At 43.3% G+C, this 21,585-nt stretch overlaps 1 protein-coding gene across 1 annotated transcript in view; it reads right to left on the reverse strand.

Annotated features, from left to right (window-relative positions):
- Window positions 1-14,910, reverse strand: part of ADAMTS5 (ADAM metallopeptidase with thrombospondin type 1 motif 5) — a 90,076-nt gene extending 75,166 nt beyond the window's left edge. Inside the window, exon 1 of the mRNA XM_053307327.1 lies at window positions 13,769-14,910. Within this exon, the coding sequence (XP_053163302.1) occupies window positions 13,769-14,839 (1,071 nt within the window). The 5' untranslated portion in view covers window positions 14,840-14,910. The remainder of the gene's footprint in view (window positions 1-13,768) is intronic.
- Between the last annotated feature and the right edge of the window lie 6,675 nt (window positions 14,911-21,585).

Below are 21,585 nucleotides of genomic sequence, written 5' to 3' on the forward strand. Positions count from 1 at the left end.
CTCCAGAGCAATTATCACATAGCAAGGTTTTCATGTTAAATCAAATTCTGTCTGTGTGTGTGTATATATACACACAGACACACACCTTGGACCTCTTTACGTGCCTACGTGTGTCACCTTTGAATTCAACTCACTGAAATGAAAACAATTCAGTTTTCATTTACATGCAGAGAAAACTAGGCAAACCTGAAAATTAAACAGCTTAGATTCCCCCAGTTCCACTTCAGACTGAATTTCGTATCTCAATGACAGGGATGTTGCTCTAGATGACAAGTATAGTTTTAACGTTTAGAATTCAAAAGTAGTGCACCAGGATTTATTTCTGCCATTTGTAATAACATCAAACTCTTTGCATATGCACAAAACACTACAGGCAGCTGTTCTACAAAGGTTTTATTTTAAAAGAATCCAGCATACTGAGTGGTAGGTTACCTAACATACCTTAGCTGCCAAACATACTCACTACACAGTTCAGAAATTTAGTAGAAAGTCTCAGAACTATATACTGTTTTCTGAGAATAAGTATGAGCCAGTGATAAAGAACAGGTCCAGAAGATCTAAATTCAAATTATACTTCAGCTGCGGATGCATGTAATGAGACAAAAACTGCATTTAAAAAGGACATGAATACAAAGACTGAAAACAGTTGTTTTCAGTTTTTCTGATGAAACATAACAGATACTTGAAGATTTTGTCTTGTATATTAATCTGTAAGTCTTATGCCATTGATTCTATTCTCATAATCACATTAGCAAATAGAGGCTGCTTGAAAAATCTTCCCATGATGGTCCCTAATCCATGCAATCAGCTGGGTGCTCAGGATTCAGTTTTCAGCATACAATGGAAACACCATGGTGGGGGGAGAATGGCAAATACTATCTATGGTAGCAGATTTGAACTAACTACAGGTGAAACTCGGAAAATTAGAATATCGTGCAAAAGTCCATTAATTTCAGTAATGCAAATTAAAAGGTGAAACTGATATATGAGACAGACGCATTACATGCAAAGCGAGATAAGTCAAGCCTTAATTTGTTATAATTGTGATGATCATGGCGTACAGCTCATGAAAACCCCAAATCCACAATCCCAGAAAATTAGAATATTACATGGAACCAAGAAGACAAGGATTGTAGAATAGAACCCCTGAATGGGGTTTGCAGAGAGAGCGGGTTTGACCCACTCTCCCCACACATGAGCACAAAGTACTCCCTGAGCAGCCATATCGGCCGCCCAGACAATTACCAGCTCCGCCACGAAGCTGGTTTGGGAGGCAGGGTTTGGGGGCTTCATGGCTCCCGGAAGTCCCAGAAGGACCCGTGTACGGGGAATTCTGGGGAGCCCCCTAAGGCCGGGAAGCTGCTTTTGGGGCACTCTTGTGCCTGAAAGCTGGGTTAAGCAGTGGGCTACCTAAGAGGGTTTGCTGCTGTACCGCCACTGGGAGCTGCACAGTTCCCGGTGCTTCTCATGTGCTGAGGAAGCCGGGCTGGGCTCCCTTAGCCCAGTTTCCACTGCACATGAGAATTGCCTCTACATGTACTACACCATTATCATGGGCCAGCAACTTGAACTAGCCGAGAATTTGCCAACTATACAACTTCTGGGCAATTTTTGGCTTTCTGTAGAGTGGGGCTGTGAGAAGAGTAGAGCACTGAGAAGCGTATGCTGAGGGAATCCAGCAAACACTTGTTTCCTTTCATTTCCATCTGCCCAGTACTCTAGGTTCTATGGTGTGGAATGGCAGCCAAAATTATTGTTAACCAATTTGAAGAACACACCAAATTACAGTTAGCACTAACCATGTCATCTTCAAATCACACCCATTTTACCCATCACACCCCTTCTAACTGGGCAAAGAGGCACTTTAACCATGGTGATTCTCTTTATTTCACAGGGGTAGAATAACTGGCCCTATCCACCCCCAGCACAGTACCTCCACTGACTGTTGCTGGTGTCTATCTTATGTTTCTTTTAGAATGCAAGCCCTTTGGGGACAGAGATCCATCTTATTTATTTATTATTTCTCTGTATAAACCGCCCTGAGCCATTTTTGGAAGGGCGGTATCAGGGGCGTAACAAAGCTGGAGTGGGCCCAGAGACAAAATTTTAAAATGAGCCCCTCACTGATACACACACACTTCACAATATATAGGGCACTCACACTCACATCCCCATCATGCCAGCTTCTCTAGAAAACTCCACTCCCTCGCTTTAACCCCGTCCCTCCACCCTCCCATGGGGAAGAGCGCTCCCGGCTCAGAGTTGCTTCTACAGACAAGGACTTTGCTGCATGCATGCCGACTTTGCTCCGAACTTGGGGTTGGCTTTTCCACGGCACCGAAGCTCTGCGGGTGTTGGGGAGTCATGTGACTTGCCTCTGGGGGGCCCCTCGAGGCGTGGGGGCCACCAGGCAGCCACCTCCCCTTGCCTAATGGTAGTTACGCCCCTGGGCGGCATAGAAATCGAATTAATAATAATAATAATTTTAGAGGTGGAGTGACAGCCATAACTGCTGTTCGTCAATTTGGAGATCACACCTAGCTAAAGTTAATGCAAATCACTCTTTTTCAAATCATGGTTTCTGGACATAGTTTGTAGCCACTCCCAGCCCATGGTCTGACTAATCAAAAGTCACAGCGAACCACAGATAAGTGTCCTGTTTTATAGCTGCATCCCTCATAGACACAAATCTTATGTAGGTTTAAATAAGGTTTATTCAAAAACAACTCTATTTTCTCCTTCTCTTTTACCTCCGTTTCCCTTTCTGGCTCAACTCCACATGCTCTCCACAGGACCCCCCCGGGACAAATTTATTTATTTATTTATTTATTACAGTTATAAACCGCCCAATCTGAAGGCTCTGGGCAGTGTACAACAAGTACTTCTCAACAACACAACAGGAAATATTACTAGAAAGAATACATGTCCCTAACCATGGTTTGACATGACAGCAGATTTGAGCTGCAATATTTTTGGTGCAGTCTATGTGAGCAAAGGTGGCCTAAACATACAATAAATTAATTAATTAACTACAACATGCATTTTAAATTAGAGCCTAATATTTAGTAATGGAAGGAGGCATCAAGCTAGTGTATAGTCAGCTGTTGGAACATATACATTTAATATAAGCAGACTATTTATAAAAGAAATTACCCTAGTCTATTGCTCCCCAGGGACATATTTTATGCATAAGAAATTTTATTTATGTGAATGACAGTGGAGGAGATTCTTAAGAAAGAATAACAGTAAATGTAGTTTCATTAGCACACCCAAGGTCTCAGTTACAAATGGGCATTAAATACAAATAACCCATGTAGCTATATTACTGGTATTGGTATAATTACAGACTGTCCTATGGCATGCTAACAAAGGCTAATATTTTAGACACATTATGGCTTTATTTTGGTTTGGTTTGGTTTTTAAGAAAAAAGTTATCAGTGCCAAAGAAACCATATGTTTTACTGAATGGAATTATCATTTATAGGACTAAGATAATACAATGCTTGCTGTTACGTTTCAATATCACTTTCACTTTGATAGTTAACAGGGCAATATGCACTGAGTTTATATCATTGTGGTGTGGGAAAGGGAAAGGCCACGACCTCTTGCTTAAATGTGATTTTTTTTTAAGAGCCAGGCACATTAATATTATCACTGAATATACCACCCAGCATGTATACCACCCAGCTTTCAAGATTTGGCTGCTTCTATCTTTTGTGAGAAATATCTCTTTCAGTTTTCACATGACTTGGGAAAGGGTGGGAGAAAAAGACCAGAATTGGATTTAATCCAAAATGTTTTCTGCCTCCTGCCTCCCAGAACTTCTGTTCCCATTTATCTCAGGTGACAACTGAAATAGGTTTGGTGGATTTTACAGGGCACTAACTAAACTAGCTTACATCCTGAGAAGAATAGCATTGGTTTAGACAGCTGGAGCCTACTTCCATCATGTGTTTGTGCTGTGACAGACAGTCTGGAGAACATTGTTTGAGTCAATAAGCAGTGTTAACATAGCAAATAACCAGTTTCCAGAATCACCAGATTAGTCATGGACAAGAGGACTGATGCAACCAATTGGCTAATGTCAATGGACTTAATGCCCAGGATGTCTTTGGCATGACATTCCCATCAAGGACCTTGTCAAAAGAGCCAGGATGTCCGTATGGAACAGGCTTTCAACCGTTTCCTCCCCTCCAAAGTCAATCATCAGTTCTACAATGACTTCACTAGGACCAATGTTAATAACATTCTGAAGACAGGTGGGTGGGTTGCTAGAGAATGGCTGGATTGTGAAGAGTGAGGAGAGAAAGCTCTTATTGCAAGTACCAAGCCAATTGGCATTCTTTTATCTTGTGCTTCTTCATTTGCTGCCTTATATTTATTGGGAGCCTTCAGGGCCCTTTCCTATGTCTTTCTGAACACTATTAGTTCTCTCAGGCCCTTGGTTAGGGCTGGATATAACTATAGATAAAGATGTAAATAAATGCAACAGAATAAGCATGATGATTATAAATTTCAATAAAATTGACCAAATTCAATAATACATCTTACAAACAGATGTTCAATATATGTCATCAAGCATATAAATATGCTTGAGACTTACCAAGCTGCTCACTGAACTATTAAATTGATACGTTACTTCTCCACCAACTAGAAAGCCAGCATTTAGTAGTTGTGACATGTAATCCAAGATACTCTAATCACTAGGAAAGCCTAAAAATTGGGCATTTTTACATCTAGCAGCCAAAACTTCAGGCATGAAGTTTACCTCATAGTCGATGTCAGCATTCCAGCACAGAGATAGCCAAACCAAACATGGGATAGAATGCTGGATTGTAGCAGTTCCTCCTTCCCTTTACACACTTGTACAGTATCATTTTTACAAGAGGAAGTGGGACATTTGTTATAGCAGCTAGGAATGTTTCTCTGTATGCAGAAAGGAATCTGAATATCTGAATATACGAGTATGTCTTAAAGGAACAGTGACAACCAGTTCATATCAACAAGTGTACGTCCAGTTCGTACCAACATGTGTTGGAAACTACATAAGTAACCACAAGCTGAGACAGAAACAGGGGGCTTGATAGTAAGCTGAGCTGGTAAAGATGAACAGGAACCACATGTTAATTGCAGGTGTCAAGCAGTGTTCCCGCTAACAGGGATTCCCAGATGTTGTTGACTGCCATAATCCCCAAGCAAAAGCCATTGCAGCTGGGGATTCTAGGAGCTGTAGTCATCAACAAATATGAATCTCTGTTAGAGGGAACACTGGTGTCAAGGTGATTTGTAGCTTATATCACATGGTTAAACCCAGGCTACCCAGCTTTATCATCCTTCCACAGCCACTCAGAAACCTAGAGAAGTAAGTGCCTGCAAATGTTAGCTTCAATCACAGGGCTGAAGGCTACAGAAGACTACTTTCTCAAGTGTCTAGATGCCATTCGGTGTGATATTCAGCAGCTATCATGTGGCTTTCGTTCATCTGAATCTACTTGTATTGTTTCTTAATGAGCACAAGATCATTTTATTTGCTATACAAAGATGAAAAATATGTATATACTGCTTTTCAACAAGTTTCCAAAGTCATTTACATATAAATAAATAAATTTTTGTTTATATCTCTGTTTTCTGTCATGCTAGCACTGTGTCTAGGGCAGCATTCTCATCTGTTTTCTTCAAGGTAATTTCTACTCCTCCTTTAGGTTACCCATCAAGATTCACCTCTTTGGCACAGCTTGTTTGAGGCTCCCTAACTGGGGCAATGTCCAGGGCCATCGAAGGACCCACAATTGATTCCCAGGTCCCTGAAGAAAAAAAATATTGTGGCTGACAAGAAGTACCTCAAGCCACTGCCATTGTGACCACCATCAAAGGAAGCCCTCCCAAAACCCTTGTGAGAGCTTAACTCAATATCACTGGTAGCCCAAAGTGTTCTTTGCCTGCTGCCTTTGTTCACCTATAATGCAATGTGCTCATACGCACAGTTCTATCATTAGATGCAATACCAGGACAAGCGCATTGCAGTATTTGTAAACAAAGATGATGACTGTTAGTGCAGTTGCCCTGATGCACTGCTATGGGAAGGCTGATAGTGGCATTTAGCCAAGGGCCCACAACTTGACTTTGTGCTGGCATTACTCTACTATGCCTACATATTCACCTGACTTTCAAACCCCATCCCCTACTTATTACCTAGTTTCCAGCTGTTCTACTCCCCTGCCCTGCTTGTCTGTTTTGACTCTCTAGTAAAGACAATAAGCTCTCCACTTCTACAGTCAAAGTAGTGGAGAAAGTAATAATGGGTGCTTACAACAATGGTTTTCAATTGCATACTCCCTGCTGAAATAAGAGCACATCCTTCTCTCTTTGTTTTCAGGAAGACCCTCAAGACTCTCATGTTCTCCCAGGCATTAAATTAGAATTAATATTCATAATTTTAATAATTTGTTTTAATAACTATTATGCTATTGGGTTTTTTTTTATTGTGTCATGTATTTTAATCTGCGTTGGCTTTTAAATATTTTGAATTGTGTACATATCAGGCGGTATAAAAATATGATAAATAATAAAGAAGGAACCTTGTACTAAATATATCAGAGGTTCCTTGATGAGATCAGAAACAATGGACAAGATTCAGAGGCTGTTCACACAAGCAGCCCTACCCAGGCTTGCACTGCCCTACCCGGGTAGGACTGCTTGTGTGGAGCACTGGGATAGAGTGCTCCTGATCCTGGCTCTGCCCTGCCAGGTAGCCCAAGATTTTCCCCCCACCTGCAGCTAGTACCAAAGCAGAAGGTTGCAAGTGCATCCTTCTACTTTGGTACCCAGTTGTGCACCTATTGCACTGGCTTGTGGGGAAATCCTTAATGCACTGCACTCCTCACACAATGCATCGAGCATTTTTTTGGAGGCTGGGCTGCATTCTGTCAGCCTCCAGATGGCTGCACGGCTCATGTGGGTGCACAAGCCACATGGCCCGATGAAAATAGGAGATTGTTGGTGGGGGTGGGGAGACAATAAGAGCTCTCCTGCCTTGAAATATCCTGTTGCAAAAGCATAATGGGCACACATGAGCACTCCCTGAGTCAGCACAGGGTATTATTTCTCAGAGTCCTTCAAGCCTAGGTGGCATTCCACATGAACTGAGAATGCACACCAGAATTCTCTGCAGTGTATGAGCAGGTACACTGCAGATCCACTGGGGCTTGGCAGATAAATCAATCTGGAATGAGTGCCATGAGGGTAGGAACACTGCCTTAAGTAACCCTCTGTCATTGCACAGATGGGTGCAACTAATTTCTTCCCTCTCTTTTTCTCAACAACTTCCTAGGAAACATAGTTTCTGCTTCTGTTGTTAGCGGTTAACACGGAGAAACCATTCCTCATCACTTTCAGAATATTATCCTCTCCGCTCCCACTCCCCCTGGCCAATACAATAATGGGATCTGTTCATTCTGAACTAGTAAGGAAAGGTTACATTACATATATATGTTCAAAAACCTCTTAACTTGGACAAATAATTTAAAAACTAAAGGCTGAGGTGCAAAGAGTTACTTTGCAAAGGCTTGCACTAGTCTAGTTGAGCTTTTGACTTCTTTTCTTTGTGCAGTGGACCCTGATGCCATATCACAAATAGCTTTTGAAACTTCCCTTAATGTCAAAAGCAGTTTGCCATGTGGCGTGAAGGGCGTCCGTTCAAGAAAAGCAAGTGTGAGGCTCCACAATCTTAATTATACGTACTGGAGAAAGTACACAATTAAACATACTTTGATTATACATGTTAGGATTACTCTGCACATGCCCCTTAGGCTCACTGAGTTTCTTCAATGATTCTTTGGATCCCAGCTACTATTTAAAACCTTAAGTCACCAGGAAAAATGTAGAAGCCATGCTAAAAAAGACCAGATAAATACATGTTTAAATAGTGTGTTTGTTGTAAACCAACATTGTTGGTCAAATTTAAATGACTTTCAATGCAAGTGTCACTATCAGAGTGAATCCATAGCAATCTGAACATTTAATGAAGGCAAAGTTATGCATGAAGAATTACTTGCACATCTAACGCGTTAGCTTGATAGATGATATGCAAATATTAGTCTATTGAAGTTCAAGGTGGCCTTGACTAATAAACAGGGATGGAAAATGTACCTCATACATTTGATCCATGACTGAAAAACAAGTAATTTAGGAGAAGGCATCTGGGTGTACAAAAACTTAACAGAACAGCGTTTGGAGCCCATCAAAACATGGAGCTGTGGCTTAGCGTCTAGTTGCTAAGCAACCTACTTCATACATTCAAAACATAGTTGTAAAAGTTGAACACTGATGCCAATTGCTGCTACTTCTCGTCTTGTTGAAAAAACAAAAATGGGGAAAAAACAGTAGGCTTGAAAAAGACCTGTGCCCTGTGAGATGTTTCTCCTCTGACATTTTTACCTTTCAACTCTTTCATGTTTACAGTCTGCAAGTGTGAACAGTGATTCATTCACCTTCAAGTGCAATTTGATAAAGAGGGACCTAAACTTCATTCCTGATATTTTCTTTCTTTCCTTTCTTTAGAACAAAACCAAAAATTTAATTGAGGCAAATGCATTTGGTATAACCTCCAATGAATTTAAAATGCAAGATTAGGTCCTCAGCTTATATATCCTGGGAAAGTCCAACTTAAGTGAACATAAGACCAATGTTTCACTTTTCTCAAATTATTCCTTGTAAGGAAAACATGGGCCAGACACACTATGAGCCAGTTCAAACAACATAGAAGTGAAGAAACACATGAAGAAAGGAGTGCACAAAAAGGGGAGAAGATCTGGTCTTGTGGTAATGAGCATGAATTGTCCCCCTTGCTAAGCAGGGTTCACCTTGGTTTGCATTTGGATGAGCGACTACATGTCTCTGCTGTATAATATTCCCCTTAAGAGATGGGGCTGTAGCACATGATCATTTCAACAACAACCCCTAGGGGTTTCACACACTCAATTAACATACGTACATAGGACAGAAGGTGGAGTCTGCTGTCCTCTGCCATATGAGTGATCCAAAATATCTATAAAGGTTTCATGCATATTAATCTATGCAAGGGGAAAAAATACAGAGCTTGAAAGAAAACCCCTGGAAGTGGCCATGTGGCTCCTCTTAACTTGGTTATATGGTTATATTGACTAGCCTAAAGGATACTTCTGAGTATGACAAATTTCATAGATAGCTGTTATCCTGTTGGCCCTAAGTGATGAGAGAGATAAAACAGGGAATGTTTTATTATTTATTTATCATATTTGGACACCTCCCCAAACTTCAGTCTCTGGGCGCTTTACAACATAATGAAATGAAAACTTAAAATGATTTAAAACCACAAGTCTAATTAGAAAGCTTGGGTGAAAAAAATGTCTTTAGAGATTTCTTAAAAGTTGTCAGAGATGGGGAAGCTCTTATTACAGCAGGGAGCGTGTTACAGAGTCTTGGGGTGGCAACAGAGAAGGCCCATCCCTTTGGAGCCATCAGATGAGCTGGTGGCAACTGCAGCTGAACCTTTCTAGATGATCTCAATGGGTGATGGGGCTCATCATGAAGGAGACTTTAACATTAGACAAGAATCAGAACTCAGCATAAGCTTTAACATTCCATATAACTACAGAACTTGCATGGCCTCATATCAAGGGAATTAAATCTAATAAAAGATATATATTTATATATATTCTGTTTCAAAATGACAGAATTTATCATGTATGTAATTTAGCTTTAAAGCCACATGCTGCCTATTGGGCTTGAATGGATGCAGTTGCACTTATTTAAGTCCTGCCAGATCATTACAAAGTTGGACCCTGGGATAAAATTAAGTACCAGTATAATTCAGACTCTGTGATATACAATAGTTAAAGCTAAAGTCTAGATGTACCATCTTGCTAGCTTCATTTCACTGCAATGAGCACACACTCTGGTGTGTGTGTGTGTGTGAAAACCCCTGTACTTTGAAAAAAGCAAACCTCTTCAAGTCCTAGTTTTCTAAAATCAGGTGGACAATTGAAAAAAATCTGTTTAAAAGCTGCAATATCTCATACTGGAGATACTTTCTAAAAGGAGCTTTGATAAGCATCTCAGATATTGGACCAGGTCTCACAATCAGGGAGACCCGGTTTTAGCGGGTGAGTGGGAAGAGCGGGCTAAGCCCGCTCTCCCCGCTCATGAGCGAGCAGGGAGCCCTGGGTGGCCGGATCGGCCGCCCACATGATGGTTGGCTCCGAGATGGAGCTGGTGGGGGCTGGGGAGCTCGGGGGCCGCGCGGCCCCCGGAAGCCCCAGTATGCCCTGCACGAGTGTGCAGGGCATACTGGGGAGACCCCTGAGCCGGGAGGCTGCTTTTAAGCCTGCAGGCCAGAGGTCTACTCACAAGTAGCCACGGTGCAGAGCTGCGCCATGGCTACTCACAAGCAAATAGCGCTCGCTCCGCAAACCCAGGCAAAAGGGTGGGCTACAGGAGTGGGTTAGCCGCTCCAAAACCACCGGGCTTGGCTGCAAGCCCAGTGGTTCTTACGATCACAAAAATCGGGCTAGGATTTTCCTAGCCCGATTTTTGTGATCGTAAGAATAGCCCAATTGTTTATGTTCAGAAAAATCTAGGTTGGACTTGAACTAAGATTCTCTTCATTTATTTATTTTTATCTGCCATATTTTAATGGCTGTAAAAAATGGCTTTAGACATCTACAGAAAGAACTTACCCCACAAGTGCAGCACAACAGGAACAGCACAACATTCCAACTATTTAGAGCTATAAAAACAGGCTAGGTTTTTTTCCCCCTTACCCCTCCACTGGAGTAACTCATGCCACAAACCATCCAAAGGCTCTCTTTTTTTTTTCTGGCAGTCTCCCATGATGGAGCAGAGGAAGGGAACTCTAATGGAAAGTTATGTGTTTTTCTGAATTGTAGGGAAAGCGGAAAAAGACACCAAAAGGGACATTCATGTTAAAAAGTCAGATTGCATAAATAGTGCCACATGTCCACCAGATCCATGTCCCTTAGCTGCTTTAGCTAATGCTGCTAATGTGGAACTCATCCAAAGAGCTGTATGGATAACGCTTGCCAGTTCAGGACTCTAACGAATTAGGAGACCAATTTTCATCCTGTGGATAATGAGGCACTGCAACCCCACCCTTCACCTAACCTGGTACACTACTTTTCTGCGGCTGTGTTTACATGTGGTTTGAATTTACGTTCTCCTCTCTTGAGCCACACATGTCGTGCCTCTCTGGTTTTATTGCTACTTTCTTTTCATGCTGGAAATGCCATGTTAAATTACCAGCAACTAAGCAAGGAAGTTCTGAGCTCCCAAAGTTCCACTTCACACTTCCCCCACCCAACTAATCTCAACAGGCCATTCTTGGATTTGATTCAGAGGTGTTCATATTTCTTTAGTTTGCTTGTGTCAAGTTGATGGAAGGTGAACAATAACTGGAAAGCATCTAGAAAAAACGAACAGTAACACCATCTGGTAGATAGGTGTATGTATTATTGTGCCCATCAGTGGTTCATGTTATTACTTAAGTAGTCTCAAATTTTTGAGCATAGATTTCAGCTGAGACTCAGCACTGGTACAAGACTTAGAGATCATTCACACAATCAAAGACTGTTCTACCTGGGTTTAGGAGCTGTATGTGCTCCGAATTTTCAGTTGTGTGGAAGCAGAGGTGAACCTAGGTAATTTGGAGCCTGGACCTAAAGGCCTTTGGAGCCCCACCTCCCTGCAAGTTAAGCATCATCCCCCCCCCTACACACACTGTGACACACACAATATTTTTAACGTGTGGGTTCTTGAGGGCACAAATAGCAACTGAACTATATAACAGGTATATTTATGCAAATATGCAATAACAGAAACATTTCAACAACATATCCACATCCCACATATTTCTTTACCCACTACCCACTCTCCGCTCTGTCTCTGAAGCAGAAGTCACGTTCAGCTGCCCAGTGCAGCATGGGCCAGCAGCATGGCAGGGTGACTACACAACCCAGGACAAATTAAAGAAGATTTGGGGTGGGATGCCGTGGGTGTGGAGGCCCTGGACTTTGAGATAGTAGTGCCTCTGTGTGGAAGCAAGGTAAGAGAACAACTTTGGTAGAAGCGATTTTGTGAAAGCAAGGTAGGAGGAAAAGCTACCCAGGTTTTCCTCCTACCTTGCTTCTACACAAACAAAAATTGGGAGCACACACAGATCCCAAACCTGAGCAGAACACAGTTTTTGATTGTATGAATGACCTCTTAGGCTAGCTAGGAACGAGATGTGTTGGGCCATCTAAACTGAGAAACATAACACATCTCTGTTCAGGACCAACTTCAAATTTCATATGTAGAAGGCTACTTAAAAACAGAAACACCTTAAAAGCTTGTTAGAGAAGTAGAGAATTCTCTATTGGCAATCTAGGACAAACCACTGTTGCATAAAAGCCTATCAGGTTGCAGGTGGAATGAGGACATGAATGCCGAGAGCCCCTTGAGAGACGTGTGATAATACATAGCAGGCCTTTAGCTAGCCTCTATACTAGGTGTCAGTGACATCTCTCTGAAGAAGAATCAGAGAACTTTCAGCTTGTGTGGTTCCTGATCAAGCCTTAGGTGGAGCCAATTATCTGACATTTACAAAAACCACTGCTATATAATTTAATGGTAGTTGGCTGGGGGAAAACACCCATTTTGTTAGAGGCTGTGTTCACAAGCACCTGTTCCACCTCCTGATTCTGCTCCAACATTAACTATTGCACTTCTGCCAGTATCTGCATGTAGCATTCCTACGAAAATAACTACTTCTGATTTCTGCCAAAATCGTATCTTGTGGCTGGCTCTCACTCCTTGCAATGTGAGCAGGATGATGCTGCATTTGAAAAGGACACTCTACCCAAATCTTTTGGTCTGAAAGTTGTGTTTTGAATGTCAGAATTGTACCTTTCATGTCAGTTCCCAACAGATGCTCGGAACTGATGTTGGCTCTTCAAGTAGAAACTAAATCTGACAAAACAATGCATTATCAGTGGCGACCTTTATAACTAAGAGTGGAAGCATTTTCAGTACGAATTTGATTAGTTTAGCTAGCAACTGAAAAAAAAGTTGGGGGCATACATAAGAAGAGTCTTGCTGGGTCAGACTAAAGACCCAGCATCTTGTTTCCCACAGTAGTCAACCAGATACCACCAGAAAGTCCATGGACAGGGAATGAAGGCAATAACTCTTTCCTGCTGTTGCTGCTCATCAACTGGTATTCAGTGCCACACAGTCTTTGAAGAACCAGGAATTTTCATATAGCTATCCCTGACAGACTTATTCCATGAATTAGGAGCGGGCAAAGAATTAGACAAAGGGGATTAGACAAATCCCTTCTTAAAGCCATCTAAGCTACTAGCCTCACCCCATCTTCCGGAAGCAAGTTCCATAAATTAATTATGTGCTGTGTGAAGAAGTACTTCCTTTTGTCTGTCCTGTATCTCCTGCCAATCAGTTTCACTGAATGCTCCTGAGTTTTAGTATTAGGAGAGATGAAGGATAACTTATCTCTATCCACGTTCTCCATATACAAAGAGGGGTTAAAGCAGAGCATAAATGACAACAATATTATAATCAGATTCATGGAGCCAGGAGGGGGACCCAATGGAAAATCACATCCAACACACCTGCTGTGAAGCAGAGAGATGAAGCTGAAGGTGGAAGACACAGCTCCGGTGTTGCTCCACAGGGGCATGAATGAGACCCCTCTGCCACGGCCTCCTCCCAAACCTACCTCACGGGTGAAGAGGATGGCAGCATCATAATGTTCCTCATGATCGTCATCCAGCTGGTTGTGCTGGTGCTGCCACTTGCAGAAGTTCTTCAGTGTGGTGGCCGCATTCTTGTTCACCTCCAGCCCCTTCTCCTTGTCCCCCAGCACCACGACCTTCACCACCACCAAGCGGATGTGGTTCTCAATGCTAGCATGCCCATAAAGCCGGGAGGCAATGGTGGCTAAGGTCAGCAGGTAATGATGGAGACCCTTGCCATACTTCTTGGCCATTGAGTCATCAGCCACCAGAAGAAGTTCTACCTGCCTGGCTCTGGAGATGGAGCGCCTCTTTCTGTTCCTAGAGCCCGCCTGTGGGGCAAAGAGGCTGGGAGAAAGGGCTGCCCTGGTGTTGAAATCTGTCTCCAACTTCTCCTGCCCCTGAGCCAGCCTCTTCCGATCCGGAATGGGGGGCCTGGAAGAAGACCCGCGAGTCTCGCAGCTGGGGCGCGAAGGCAGCGTTTCGAAGCTGAAATGATCCCTGAAGAAGAGGTGTAGCACCGGGGCAGACTGGTCGTCGTAGATCTTCTCCCTAGTGGGCTCCTCCTCCTCCTCCTCCTTCCCCCCCAGCAAAGGCTTCACCGTGTAGCGGGCGTGCTTGACCGCAAAGTAGCCATCCAGCCCGCCACAGAGATTGAAGACCGCCAAGGACTGGGGGCTCCCATCCACCGTGCCCCGGTAGTAGCAGTGACCTTTGCCCAGCAGCAGCTGCTCGGCAGACCCGAGCAGCGCGTCCTTCTCCAAATCCAAAAGGAACCGCTTCCCGCCCGCGTAGAGGATGTAGCCCACCTTGCCTCCCCCCGAGTAGGTCTGATCTATGCTCTGCACGATGCCGCCGGCTCGGTGCTCCTGCTCCTGCTCCAGGAGAAAGAAAGGGTGCTTGACTCCCGCTGCTGCTGCTGCTGCTTTGGAAAGCTGCAAAGCTTTATCATAGGCAGGTGCTGAAGTTGCGGGGGGAACTCCAGGGGCGACAGCGGCAGCAGAGCGCAAGCTTGCAGGGAGCAGCAGCAGCGAGCAAACAAACTTCAGCAGCATGGTGAGATCTGCAGCCGGACAATCGATTGCCGGGTCGGTGATCGGGCTGGTAGTGGGTGCGAAGGCAGAATGTCAACAAAGGCAGCCGCGGCCGCTGTCTTTGCCGGACGAGTCAGGAGGAGTGCATCGGCGGGAGAGGCAGGCAGCTCCCCCAGCAGCCAGGAGCCATCAGAGAAGTTGGAGCACTTTGCACTTCTCCCTTGCAGCCACCGAATCATCCGACTGAGTGAGATCGGCACTTCCAGCAACTCCCTCCGGACGATCTGGTTGGCTTCCTTCGCCCCCTGCTTTATTTTTATTATTGCTTTTGGAGAGAGAAACACACACACACAGAGAGAGAGAAGAGAGAGACACAGGATAGGAAGAGAAAGAGGTGGAAGAAGCACAAGCACAACTTGCCGGTAAGGGGGAGGGGGTGGGGAGGTCTCAGATCAAACGTAAAGTCTCTTCACTGAGTTTGTGGATGTTTGATGTTGTTGTTATCCCCAGTCTGCCGATGTGAACAAGAGGAGAAGAGAGAGAGCTGTGAAGATGAGAGGAGGTGGAACAATGAATTTATAGCGGAATGCCATCCTGCAATGGCAATTTCAACAATTCGTCATTGCAGGCTGCCTCTTAAAGGGAGAGCTTCAAAACCACCACTCCCACACTTCCTTTTCGTTTAATCAGGCGGGCGGGCGGGTGGGGGCGTTGAAAGAGGGGGAGAGAAAGAATGAAGGACCCGCGGAGCGGGGACGGTCCAGGGAGGTGAGAACGAGAGACGAACGAGAGGGCAACGAAGCTGGGAGGAAACGTTTGTGGAAGGAAAACACGCAAGGTTTCCTTTGAATCATTTAAAGCCACAGTGCTCCCTGGAAGGGACTTAGCATTTCCTAACCTGTCACAATCTTGGTTTTCCTTGTCAGGTCCTGCCAGGTTTGCTCCTCTTCCTGTTATGACACTTATGATTTGTTTGGGTGTTTTTTTTTATTAGGTGGATGAGATAACTTTATGGGGAAAGGAAAGGACTGGATCTTCATGAAACTTTCTCTCTCTCAGCGGAGGTCTGGGGAAGAAGAAAAAAGGAGTAACAACTTTCTGGTGTTTTGCAAACAGCAGCTGAGTCTTCTGAAAGGCTGTGTGTGTGTGTGTGTGTGTGTGTGTGTGTGTGTGTGTGTGTGTGTGTGACCAAGCCGGCAGCACTAAGGATAAGACAGGTCTGTGGCATCCTGTGAGTGTAGTGTCCTCTCTCCTAGGTAGCAGCTTCTGCCACATCTCTCCAAATAGGAAAAAAGCCAGTCCCTTCTTCCTTCCTTTATCTGTCCTGCTTGGATTCTCATTGCAAGCTTGCCTGTCATTATCTCAAGCCAACTGTCACTTAGTCTGGGAGGTCTGTAATTTCCTCCCATGCCCTAAGAAAAGCAAAACGTTTAGGAAGAGTTAACTCTTACTGCTGCCTTTTGAAGAATAATTTCCTCCCACTCCTTATAGCTTCTGCTCCAGTCCTTGTGATCCAAATGGGCCACCTTAGAGACAGATGGACAGATAAAATATCTAGATCAATTTCATTATTTCCTCTAGACTTGATCTCTATAGCCCCATTTCCACAAAGGAAGGAGTAAAGATGAAAGTGTCCGCCCCTTAAACAAACAAACAAACAAAAAACAGTCGTTGTGAAAGCAGTAAAGTAAGTATATATTATTCCTGATGATGTTTCCGAAGAGAAGGTCAAATGAGGTATGACAAAGGTATGGTCTTGTTTCTTAAGAAGCAATGGCATATTTAAGCTATGCCTATTGGATCTCTGCAGAAAAGGGACACTTACATTCTAATGTTATGGAACTCTAGGAATCTCAGATTCTGTATTGAGCAGAGTCATATATGAGGAGGATAAAGACTTATAAGTACAGATTGTTCAAGAATATACAGACATACTTCATCATAACCATTTTCAGCCTATTTTTGCTCACATCATCTGCACAAGTTTACTGTATATGGCTCTTACTGGATTTTAGTTGCTTATAAATAATAAATGGGAAAAGGTCTTGTGATGTTTGACTAAGCTGATCATAATGTTTTCATTTTTTTTCATTTTTAGGCTAAATAGAAGATCATTTTCCTTTGCATTTCAGTAAAGATGCTTCTTCAAATTGACCTGTTTCACTTCTTTATTATGCTAATTTAGAACTGAAATTGTGAATCTACAATCCCAACTTCAGTACACTTAAGTGAGTAGTTCCCTCAGACCAAGACTGTCACTGTGCTATCCCAGCACTAACCACATAGTGCCACATGGAATGTGACAACAAAATAAATATTTTTAGATGTTTCCAGCAAGGAAAGCCGTATTCAGAAAACATGTTGTACAAGTGTACAGATGTCTGTACATTTATACATGTTTTTGTGTGAGTGACTGAAACTGTGTTCATTTAAAAACTGATCCTAGATCCCCTCAAATGCATGGTATAGATCAAAAGACCCCTCAAATGCATGGTACAGATAGAAAGTGTACTCCAGTACTTGTGTTCAGCTTAATGCAAATAACTGCACTTGCATACAGATCTGTATCTGTGTACACTGTACCCTCGTTTGATGAGTGTTGAACATAACATTTGAACGGGGCTACTGTCACTCTCCAATACTACAGGGTGATGAAGCATCTCTCATCTGCCATTATGGTCTGGGCAGGGATCACTTGGAAAGAGGCACATCACACTTCCATTCCCCATAATTCCTGAGTCCCTCATACATCAAGCAAAGACTGAACACTTTTCTTTTCCTCTTGGGTTTCCCTTATATGGATTCCATGGGTGGACAGCAGTGGCACAGATTGCCTGAGGCTCTGTGAATGAGCCTCAGGCTTCATAATCAGCCCCATACTGAACTGCTGTGTCCTCTTTTCCTGGTTTGTACCAAATCATAGTCTTGCTTGTGGGCTTCCTAGATGCACCTGGTTGGCCACTACATGAAGCAAAATGCTGGTCTAGATGGGTATTCGGCCTGATCCAGCAGGGGTTTTCTTATGTTCTAACAGCTCACCATTATTTCCAAGCAAGCCTCTGCTCCTTCTTTCCCTCGCATTCTCATATTTCCACTCTTATTTCTGATTATATCAAAACAGGCACACTGGCTTTTACAAATCATAGTTTGTCCACAAATCAGGATTGTAAACCACATTTCAAAAGACCTCTTCGGACATTTGAGGGTTCATTTGCATATTTTATGAGTGTGCATGAGGTGGACTGATCACACTAGCAGGCTTCATTCACACCATATGTACAGGTTGAGTATCCCTTATCCAGACTGCTTGGGACCAGAAGTGTTCTGGATTTTGGAATTTTCTGGATTTTGGAATATTTGCATAATGAGATATCTTGGGCATGGGATCCAAGTCTAAACACAAAACGTTACTGTATTTTTTGTTTTGTTTAAAGTATAAAAACAAATAAGCATTGAATTTACGATAACTACAGGCCTTTTGACATTTCCGACATTACCCTGTACTGTACCTTTACCAAACAGAGCAGGCACCAACAGAGCGCCAAAACAGACACCAACAGAGCAGGCACCAAACTGAGTTGGGAGTGGGGGGTGGGGGGGGGGCGTTTCCCTTTTCCCTCTAGCGCCAAAGCGAGAACATAAAAAACATTTAAAAGCTTCTCAATAAAAACAGAGCCACAACTATAGACAATTACAGACAAAACCCCTGTCACTAACAGCCTTCTGAAATAAGTAAGTTTTGACTGCATGTTTAAAAGCAGCAAAATTGGGACTCTGTGAGCGAGTGAGCTGATGCATTTTGTTTTCTGTTTTTGTTACGGTGTGGTGTCTGGATTTTGGAGCATTCCGGATTTCGGATGTCCAGATAAGGGATACGGCTCGATCGATGGCTTCTTGTGTGGATGGATCACCCTCCCAGATGATTGCTGGCTACTGCCAGCAGTGTGGAGGGTCGGGGTGCCAGGACTCGTCATCCCACCCCCTGGAACTCCCATAATGCACCGCATGATCCCTGCTCCCCTCCCCAAAGCTGACCGGGAGCCCCTCAGTCTGCTAGCCCCAGGGCTTGCAGATGATCAGGAAAATGGGGTTAGGAGACACTTGCTCTCCTAACCTCATTTAGGAGAGTGGCTCCAGAGATGGGGTTGCTACTGAAGCGCCACTGGGATCGGGCCTGCTCAGGCAAAACCGGGCTGGGCTTCCTTAGCCTGGTTTTGCCTGCGCGTGTGAATAGCTTCACTGATTAAGATACTCTTAAAATGACCAGTTGACTGGAGAGATAACCAAAGTTTGGAAAGTGTTTGTTTATTTTGCACTGTGTCACTTGCTTGTTTTTAACCAGCAAGTTGTTCTGGTAAGAACTAATCTGCCTACTTCCCCCCCACTATAATCTTAATTGATAATTACCATGCTCACAAGATAGCCCACTTCAGGCTTAAATGTTCACACGTCCATCATTTTGAATGCGGTTGGTTGACATCATCATAAACTATGTGGCTGAGGTGTCCTTATTTGTTACTCAGTACAATTGTACCAAATTTGGTTCAAATAGGTTAGGCAGTCCACAAGTTAGCCCACTTGAGCCTCAACAGTTCACATGTCTGCCACCTTGAATCAGGGTGGATGACATCATTACAAACTACACCCTTGAGCTGTTCCTATGTGTCCCTACAGCTGCAGCAAATTTGATTCAAATTGGTTAGGTGGTTCACAAGTTAGCCCACTTGCACCTCAAATATTTACAAATCTGCCATCTTGAATTGGGGTGGATGACATCATTACAACCAACACCACTGAGGTGTCCATTTGTGTCACAGCTGTACCAAATTTGGTTCAAATTGGTTAGATGGTCAACAAGTTAGCACACTTGTGCCTCTAACGTTTGCACATCTGCCATTTTGAATTGGGGTGGATAACATCATCACAAACTATGCCATTGAGGTGTCTCTATGTGTCCCTACAGATGTAGCAAATTTGGTTCATATTGGTCCAAGCATTATGAAGCTGATAGCAGGGGATGCACAGATACACAAACATACAGTAGAAGTGCTCTCATAAGCTTACTTTCCTTAAAGAAAGTAGGCTAATTTTTTTTAATGTTATAGCATAACTTATATTTGTGTGTGTGTGTGTAACATCCATTTTTGATGTCATATGTGATGTTACAGATGTGATGTTACAAACATCACATGTGTTTATAAATGATATGTGCATTGGTTTCAGTACAAACAATGATCCATTTCTTCAGTTAAAAAAAAAGATTAGCTTTATGAATAAGATGTCTTTTACCCTACTTCAGATGGGCCACATAAACCTACTGAGTAAGTTTAAGAGGTTGTCTTTGCTTTCATCATTTTAAAATTTAATGTACATGGACAGCATTTATATAAAATGAAGGCAGATTTGGGCTGTACCCTTAAGGTTATATCCCTATGCATAAATAAGTGAAAATTCCATGGAACTTTCATCTAAGTGCATGTGTATAGGATCTGATTGCAAACCAGAACTTACATGGAAGTAAGTTCTATTGAAATCAATTGGATGTATTACATACTGTATAAAGGGCCAGGCTGTTTGTCAAACTGAGTAAGGTATAGGCAACTAAACCAAAGCATGTGTAAGTAGAGCAGTCTGGAAAATTCTGTCTGAATGTTCCACTCCCCCCAGATCTGGCATGATCCTACATGATCACTTGGGGTGAGGACATCTCACCTGGCCCCTAATCACAAAGCTTATTAGACTGTTCAGCTGTTCCATTCTCATGTGATTATATAGGATTAGTGGATTGCACATATGATGAGCAATCCACCATTTGGACAATATTATCCAATCAGCCCACTGAAATAATAACTTAGTCTTCCCCGTGTTTACAATTACCTGCATTTCCTGCCCCTCCCTCTGTTGTCTCTTTTGAGTCACTTTCTAGAGGGTTTTCAGTGGCCCTCCCACCATGTGTGCAGTGAATGTGTGGTGGAAGCGGCATTGCACCTGCTGATCTTGCCCTTGATGCTAGTGAATGACGAGCATGCTCTTAGTGTCTGCAGATTCAGTGTTAGGGTAAATGTGCTCCATACGTGTACACAGTCCTTTCACAGTAATATTACATCAGAATTGGGGATGTGGCCAGCAGGCATACTGTAGTTATGTTTCTCCCCACATGTTCACTGAATGTGTTGGCGGGTGGAACTAGTAAACAATCCTTAGCTTGTAAACTCCTCATCCTATTCTTTGTAAAACACTACTATAAATTAATAGGACATGGATGGCACTATATCAATCAATCAATCAATCAATTGATCAATTAATTAGTTAAAGGCTAACATCCAGGAATATTGCACATGTAGAATAATGTTTCACATGCACAGTGAGGGAGGTAGGGATGTGCACGGAACTACGGTGGGGAGGCTCGAAGGTGGTGGCGGTTCCACTTTAAGAGCAGGGGAAGGTGCACTTACCCCTCCCGTTGCTTGCCCCCTCCCGCCGCCATCAGTTTCTCTAACAGCTAATACCTCTAACAGCGTACCTCCTTGCCGCCTCGCTGGCCGGATATAGCTGGAAGTTCCAGATGCGCCTGTGGCCAACAGGGGCAATGAGGCAGCAGGGAGGTATGCTGCTGCCCCGATTGGCTGTTAGAGAAACGGATGCCAGCAGGGGGAAAGCAGCAGGAGGGGTAAGTGCACCCTCCCCCGCTCTTAAAGTGGCACCCCCACTTAACAGAAATTCCCAGGATTCCTAGGAAAACAGGGCTAGTAGACTTGTTCAGTGTA

This window comes from Hemicordylus capensis, chromosome 3 (assembly GCF_027244095.1).
Source record: "Hemicordylus capensis ecotype Gifberg chromosome 3, rHemCap1.1.pri, whole genome shotgun sequence".
Taxonomy (NCBI): Eukaryota; Metazoa; Chordata; class Lepidosauria; order Squamata; family Cordylidae; genus Hemicordylus; species Hemicordylus capensis.